Source organism: Esox lucius, chromosome 24 (assembly GCF_011004845.1).
Source record: "Esox lucius isolate fEsoLuc1 chromosome 24, fEsoLuc1.pri, whole genome shotgun sequence".
Classification (NCBI taxonomy): Eukaryota; Metazoa; Chordata; class Actinopteri; order Esociformes; family Esocidae; genus Esox; species Esox lucius.
The window spans coordinates 23,701,120-23,709,447 of NC_047592.1; the positions used below are offsets into that span (position 1 = coordinate 23,701,120).

The following is an 8,328-nucleotide window of genomic DNA, read 5'->3' on the forward strand; positions in this document are numbered from 1 at the left end:
TGAAAACCTTGGGACTTGGGGAAATTACCTGAATTGTTTTAACTACTTCTAAAACCCTGTTGTTTTAGAAGTAGTCATGAGGCATGATTTCATCTGAGTTCTTGTTAAGGCACCCTTTCTGACTGAGACAGAAGAGATTTAAAGATTTGTCTCTGAACAATACCTGTTGGTCGATACAGAACTCAGGGTGTCAGGCATGGTGTGATGTTTCCATAATGGTCTTTTTTGGAGTTACTGCTAGTGATAAGTGGGTAAAGGAATTCCAGGTCAGTTAAGCAAGTTAAGCAAGTAGACATAAGGCATTTCAGTTTCATAATAAAAAATAGTTTATTTTACTGATTTCTCTCTGTGTAGCAAAACTAGTCGTCATGGATACATGCGTTATTTACAATCAGCAATACACATGTTTATTACGATATAGGTACAAGGTGCATCTAGAAATAAAGCACACAGATCAGAATAACATCCTTGTACAAGACTCCAAGTAGCTTTTTTTCTGGTACGTCTACAAAGTTATCTTTAACTTCTTTTAGGTTTTGTTTTTTTATACGTTTTTTAATGCTTGTTCAGTTCATCAAAGAGAAGCAACACATTTTAGATGCAGGTACACAGAAACGTGCAGTAGACAGTCTTGTCTCTCTCTCCCCCCTTTCATTCAATCCCTTTCTTTTTCCCTCCCTCTCCCTTGATAAAATATGTTTCTAAAAAACACAATAACAAAAAGCTAATCTGTTTAAAGGTTGAAGTGATGTTTTAGGTATACCCTCCCCCTTTCATGATCTTCTGTACCATCTTTCTCTTGCTCTCTGTCTCTTTCAGTCTGTCTCTCTTACCTACAGAATGTATATCACTTTAGTATTGAGTATTAAAGGAGGTTTAAAGAAGTGATTCTGTCCCCTTTGATCAGTGTTAATTGTATCTAGTGGACACGCTTTAATGTCAAATGCAATGAGCTCAGCTTAGTGAACTAAAACTGTCCTAAGGTTACATTTTTAAATGTCACATTATTCCTGATATAGTGCACTCAGTTTGACCACGGGCCAAGGGAAGAACCCTAGACAGGCAATAGGGGGCCTATTTTGAGAAAATGACACAGAGATTTTCTCTGATGTGTTTAATTGAACAGGTGCTTTCCAAATTGCACTCTTCATCATAGGTTGTCATTTGGGAAGCAATGACCTGTCTCGGCTTTGAGACTGCCTCATGGTTAGTTAAAGACATGAGGGGGACAAAATGGGAATTTTGTTATGGTTTCATTTACAAGGAAATATTGAAAGAGTTACGTTTTGTAAATGATTAGATATTAATCCCCTCGCAAATCCCTTCGCCTTAGCAAATCCTAGTCCTTTGCTGCCTTTAAAGGCAAAAGCTCAGACACATTGGTTTCTTTACAGCAGCACAGAGTGAAAATCCTTAAACAATTTTAGTTTTTACCCTATTCTCATCTCATATTGTATATATCACTAGTTCATCGGTAGCAAGTGAGATTCCATTCCAACTCAATTCCGTTTCACTGAAAAAGACCACAATGTTTCAATTTATGAAGAACTCTGTATAATTCCCCTGAATGGATTTGAGATCAAATGGAATTTAGATTACAATGCCATGTTACATTCTTCAAGGGCTTCACTCAATTCAGTTCCCTTTACAAAGTCAAAAGCGTTCTTAGCAAGATGAGGGAAAAATTAGTAATAAGGCAATATAAAACAGTATTTTGAGTATCTTTTCTTTAAAACCTCATTGTCTTACAAATATTTGGAATGTATGAATGTGTACATTTTAGCACTGCTTTGTAGTAAAAAAAAAAAAGTATATCACAAGTACATCACAAATAATACAAAGGTCATTAAGTAAACAACATTGAGTAAAAATTAAAAAAACAAAGTGGCAGGAAATAATGGTAGAATGACAGAAAATAAAGTTACACAGTTGATAAATAAATAGTGACAGCCCTGGCTGCATCTGTGTAAGGTTTGGAACATTCTCATCAATGATATCAATGCAATACGATGAGTCGTTCTCAGTCTTTGAGAATAACTGCTTGTATATGTGAGTTCTGGAAAAAGTGCAATTCCATATTTTTTGCAAGTTTCATTTTCTACAATGACACAACAGAAATTATAAAGTAAATGCAATGAAACAAACACTGATTGGTAAGGCTTTGTGTCCATTAGGGCCTCTTATCCAATAGCGACGGCTTGTTTTTTAAAAATAGAAGCGCTTTTGACAGCACACTTTGCTTCCAAACTCGAACATCTGTGTATTTGTTGACAACTACAAGTCTCTTGTTTGATTTCCAGATTGTGAACATGAATGTCTGTCTGTTCCATTTGGCAGCCTAATCACTATGTAGCGCACTACTTATGACCAAAGCCCAATTACCACACTACATAGAGAACTGGGTGCCATTTAATAATCACCTTCAATGTTTACTGTCCTCTGAATGATGAAAATGCACCGTCATGTTCCAGTATTCCAGAATGACGTGGTGACACTACATAGAACATACTTAGGGAGATCCAGGGAAGAGTTCTGTATATTCTGTAGTTCTATGTGCGGTTGGTTTTGTGCCCCGCCTCCTGTCATTTTGGAAAACATGCCTACTTTTCTCACGACACTTTCCTACGGGGAGGGGGAATGAATGGATGTGTGCGTCAATCATTTCCCTTTTACTTGATACAGACAAAAAGAATAAAGGCAACTGTAATTTTTCTGTTTCTCTTCCTGTTACACTGTACATTAAAAAGAGTCCGATCAAGACGAAAAAAGAAAACCAAAAGTAAACGATGGGGGGGGGGGGAAATCCATAGTTCCCTCCTTTTTTTTCTTCCTCCCTCCCTCCCTGTTACCTCTTTTACTCTCTTTCCTCTCCCTTCACTGAAACATTCTTGGCCTGGGTTTCATGACAACCTGCTGAATGTAGTTCTCCAGGTCTTCGTTGCTGTCCTGCTGCTGCTGCCCCATACCATAATAATCTTGGTCCCGGGTCACCAGAGGCGCTGCGGGCGCTTGGTAATAGTAGCCGTGCCGGTGGCGAGGCTGTATCTGAATGGGAGGCCTGAGAGGAGAAGAGCGAGGTTTGGGCACGGGAACAGGGACGGGTAGGGGGTTGTATGTCCGGTGGCGTGGGGGGAGGAGGTAGTTGGGGTAGAGCAGGTTACGCCTGAGTGCCGCTGGTGGATTCCTCAGGCGGGGCTGCACCCAGGGACGATACCTCCTCTTGGGAGGAAAGTCAAAGTCATAGTACAGGGAATTGGACAGGAGGTTGTTGAATGAGACGGAAGGTTTCGCATAGAAGCGGGTTTTGGGCTTGGGTAGGGTGAAGTAAATGGGGTAGTAGCCTTGGTAGGGCTTCTGTTGGTAGAAGGGATAGGTAGGGTAACTGTAGGAAGATGAGGTCCGTGGAGACATCTGCTGAGGTTTGATCCAAAGGTTTTGGTCTTGTTTCGCAGGTTTGATTGAAGATTTGTCCTTGAACCAAGCTTTTAGGGGGTTGATGGCTGTCGGAGGCTGCTTCAGAGTGGGGTAACGGGGAGCCGAAGGCTGGGTGTCAACGGCTGGGGTTTCCAGGGAAACAAGAGGTCGTTGCTGGAATCGTTGCCAGGGAATTGTTTCGGGAGCGTCCTTTTTCTTCTTCTTCTCTACATCGCTGATGATGTCGACGACGTCATCCGCAGGGAGGTGAAGCTTACTGGAGATCTCAATCAATTTATCGATGGTCTGAGGATCAATGTCATCGTCCTCGCTGACCTCATCCTCATCTGACCGCTTGTCCTCGGCAGCGTTGGACAGCAGGGGCTTCTTCTGATCCGAATACTTCCCTTTGTCTTGTTTGACCATGTATTGCAGGAGCATGTCCGAGGCAATGTCCGCCAACTTCTCTTCCTCAACTTTGGCTCTTTGCGCCTCTGCCGCTTGCCTCCTCACCTCCTCTTGTTCCTCCTTTGCTCTCCTCTCTTCTTCCTGGGGGCTCAGCACCTCATCCTCATCTTCCACTGGGAGATCCAGATTATTGTTGAAATCGTCCATGAAGTTACCTCCTCGGTAGGTGGGCATGCTCAGAGCTTTCTGAGTCTCCTCCTGCCATTTGAGCTTCTTCTTGGACATGGCTAGTGGGTATCCCTTTGCTTTAGGTTCATCTTGGCTGTAGCCCCTGCTCTCTCTATCTCTCTGTTCCTGAGCTTGTGAATCCCTCTCTCTCTTATTGGCTGTATTGTAGTTTTGGAGTTCTTCAAGCATGGATTGAAGGTTCTGCACTTCTTCTGGGCTAAGCTGCTCCTCTTCCTCTGCTTGCTGGGTCTGTTGTGAAATTGGAGGTCCCTTTTGTGCCTCCTCCCTGGCCCCCACCTCCTTACCGACTCCCACCTCCACTGCTCCTTCTGCCGGAGGTTGTTTCTCCTTTACAGGAACCATCTGGCTGGTGGTACGACTAGACACCTTCTCTGTTAGTCTGTCCTCCTCCTCCTGTGCTCTCTTCCTCTCCTCTTCCTCCTCCCTCTCTTGCTCCTCCTTTCCCTTCACCGCAGCGGCTGCCATCGCCAGCTCAAGTTCCTCGCGACCATCCCTGTCTCGGTCCGCTCCTTCCTCATCCAGTGCAGCTCTCACCTCCTCTCCCTTCGTCTCCTCGTCCTCTTGTACTTCTCCCCCATTCTCTTCCTCTCCTCTCTCCTCCTTCCTCCCATCCCCCACAGTTCCGGGCATCCTCTCCATGTGCGGCTTATTCATTGCTTCCAGCAGAACGGCAGCCAACATTTTGGGGTCCATATTTCCGAAAAGCTCATCGTCCTCGTCCGCCCTTCCCTCTGCTCTCTCTCTCCGTGGAGGTCCGCCCTCCCTCCCTTCCCTCTGGTCTCTCTCTCCCTCGGGCAGCTTAAGCTCAGGAGGGGGAGGGGAAGAGCTCTCACTGAGGCCTGGTGACTCGGTTGCCACTGGAATGGAGGTGGCCAGTGGGAGGGTTATTGTGAGTCCTAACAGGACGACCAGTAGAATAAGGGCACTTGCGGTGAAGCGGCACTGCGTCATGACCACACAGGACCGACAGGGTTCCGGGGATTGGAGGGGGATTACTGTGATGCACCTAGAGAGAATGACAGAGGGAGGGAGGGAGAGGGAGAGGGAGAGGGAGAGGGAGAGGGAGAGAGGTGGGAGGGAGAGAGAGAGAGAGGGAGATGGGAGGGAGGGAGATGGGAGAGAGGGAGGGAGGGAGAGAGGGAGGGAGGGAGAGAGATGGGAGAGAGGGAGGGAGGGAGGGAGAGAGAGAGATGGGAGGGAGGGAGGGAGGGAGAGAGAGAGATGGATATAGACAAAGTGAGATACAAGGAAAGAAATGAAAGGGAGAACGATGGGAACAGTGACAGAAAGAGACAAAATAGATTTTAGAAAGGATAAAACAAATGGCTGAAGATGTACATCATTTTTATGATGTGGAACCTAAAATGTCATGGTTTTTTTAAATGTAGTGTCACATTTCACATGTTGATTTTCTGAGTTTATTCTGAATATACAGTTCAGTTAAGGTGAACATTTTGAAGTATAGTGTTATCACTGCCAAGAAAGTCATTAGCTCGCAGAATTTGTAAAGGGAAGTGAATGAATTGAATTGGCCTGAGTAAAGGAATAAGGGATTTGCAAAACAGCTAAGAGAAACCGTGGATGGTTCCTTTTACAACAGATGGCATTAAGTAGGCCTAGCAGTAACCACTTCGTTTCAGTACTGCAAAGTTTTATTAATGTAAAAGGTTGTGTGAAATGTCTCAAATGTCTCCATTCAGCATGTAAAAAACAATCCTAAGTATCAAAACTTAACGAATCTTCCAATACAACGCATCTTCAAAAACAACATCACATTAATTGCTTTCACAACAATTTTCTTTAACATACATTTTCATCTCACTGGACTTATACATGAAATACATGAAGGCTATTTATTGCAAGGTGTCAAGATATTATGTTTCTATTTGGATTTAATCGTTGGATTAGGCATATCATGCCACAGCATTTTATATTTCCTCTTGCGTCCATTGAGCTGAATTAAAGGTTAATTGTCAGAGTTCTTTGAGCTGGTGCTGCCTGGCAGAGTCAATGTGTTTGTCGAATGTGAGTATGTCAGGCACACAACTGCAAGGTAGGTGGCAACTGGCAAAAAAGCATTTCAAGCCAATAAAAAGATCTATAGGACTTCAGAGTCCTATGAACTGAATGAGCATAGCTGGTCATAATCATTTCTGTCAGTGACCATGGCAACAACATGTTGTACATTGATCATAGAGACCAATACATCATCAAAATAGAAAAAAAAAACATATTTATACACCTTTATTAATAAAGAATGTAACTGCTCAAGGTTTTAGGATTTGTTTTCCCTCTATGAAAGGCAACAAGTAACGTTAACAGATGGATCAAATAATGGGACACAAAATGGATAATCTCCTACCGACACAGCAACATCAAACCAACGGATCCCAATTATTATTTTTTGCAGATATAATCATAGAATAGAGCTGGATTTAAAAAATGAGCCTACGAGAAGAGCACAATGCCGCATTGAGGTAGCCTTCAAAATGACCCCCTATTCCCTTCAGAGTGCACTATATTGGACCCGATTCCTCTGGGTCCCCATGAATGGGGAATAGGGATCCATTGGACAGGGGAATAGGATGTGGGATTGAGGTTTGACCTCTCCTCATTATAACCCAGATGGATCAGTGTAATCCAGAGTGACAGAAAAAGAGAGATTAGAAAATAACCTACTATGTCCTGGCCTCAAAGATGCACTCATTGTATGTGTTTGTGTGTGTAAACTATATAACAAGAATCTATATAATCTTCCAAATATTGAAATGCAAGGACCTTTTGTTCACTTTATTAGTCTCATTTTGATAGTCCCATATTCATACTTAGTTCATTTTCCAGCTACATAATGTATACTCTTTGTAGAGTCATCAAAAAGCATCGGTAACCGCATCTCTCCCTCTTTCTCCCTCGTCATTCTATCCACTAATGCCCCTACATAAAGCCAATATACTCAGGGCGCAGTCTTACCGCGAAAGCATTAGTAATCTGCTTTTAAGAAGCCCTATCCCGCCGTACTCTTCTCTGTAGGGAGCTCTCTCTGAAGCCTCAAGATTAAAAGTGCAAGAACTGTAAAACCACAGAACCTCCATAATACTTAAAAGTATAAAGGCCAAACAATTCGCAGTTACATACACAGAATGAATGCATAATAAATGTAAGATTGTCAACTATCTCTATTTCAAAAGCTGCGTCGAAGTTCGTTTGACGCACACAAACACTATTTCACGCAATTTGATGCACCATTTGAAGTATGCTTTTCACGATTTGTCTTTATTTGGGCTTCCTGGGTTTATTTTTGGCAGTTGGTGATGCCATGGTGATGGCGAAGATGATGGTAGATTGGGAAGAGGCGTGGCTATGATGATGTTTATGATGATGATGATAAGACAATTATCACGATCTCCGGTAATCATGGTAAACATGATTAAACATGATTACCACAGTTTTCGCGAACCTCATTAAAGGAATGCCATGATCTGCTTTCTCATAATCAACACCCCATTTCTCATATGCTTCTCATACTGAGAACTATCATGCCTTAACATATTTGCATTAAAAATATATTTTGTTGTTAACCTTTGTGATCATACATTCACTCCATGATAAAAAAAAATGTGGGGGGTGTTTGAGGTACTATTTCTTTCAGCTACAGAGTATGTCAATTAAAAAGCAAGATGGAAGACCCAAACAAACTACAAAAACAAATTCAGTCAGGCCTATTATTCATTTTAATTATTTCATACTGTAGATTATTCAATTTGATAACTTCATACAGAAAATAAAGTACTTCGTTCTTACCTGGAGTTGTGTTTAAAAACCAGCAGCGCAGTCTGGTAGCTAAACTTTATGCTCTCACTCCACAAATCTCTTTGTCATTTAGCGTCTTACTAGATTACGCATCAATCTCTTTCTAACGCAAATGTAGGTCGGTATTTTAAAGCGTGTTTATGAAGTACTTGCGGATATTTCTCCCTTTAGGTTTCCCCCTACTCTGGCTTTGTCAGTTACAGTGAGTATTTTCAGCACCGCGGACAGCGCCGCGTCTTTATACGCCCGTCCTCCCTTTCCACGTGACCCGACGTCACCGTTTCCCCCATTGACGTAGGCAAGCTTTCATTGATAAGAATTTTCTCTTCGATCGGACGAACTACAAGTGTTCTGCCTTACTGCCACACTGCAGTAACATGATGAATGAATGGAAGCGGGGTGAATGAAGTAGTATTTCTCCTGCAGGAGGGGGGAGACCGGGAAAGG

General features: G+C 42.7%; 1 protein-coding gene across 1 annotated transcript; it reads right to left on the reverse strand.

The window, feature by feature from the left end:
• Positions 1 to 314: 314 nt before the first annotated feature.
• vgf (VGF nerve growth factor inducible) lies at positions 315 to 8,077 on the reverse strand. The gene is made up of 2 exons (XM_010905654.3): positions 7,873 to 8,077; positions 315 to 5,077 (listed from the first exon to the last, which is right to left on the reverse strand). The coding sequence occupies exon 2, from the start codon at positions 5,020 to 5,022 to the stop codon at positions 2,875 to 2,877; it is 2,148 nt and encodes a 715-aa protein (XP_010903956.2). The 5' UTR covers positions 5,023 to 5,077; positions 7,873 to 8,077; the 3' UTR covers positions 315 to 2,874.
• Positions 8,078 to 8,328: the final 251 nt, after the last annotated feature.

What these genes read in the sequence shown, in the direction of transcription:
- vgf (XM_010905654.3), bottom strand. Translation starts at nt 5,022, where the DNA reads ATGACGCAGTGCCGCTTCACCGCAAGTGCCCTTATTCTACTGGTCGTC.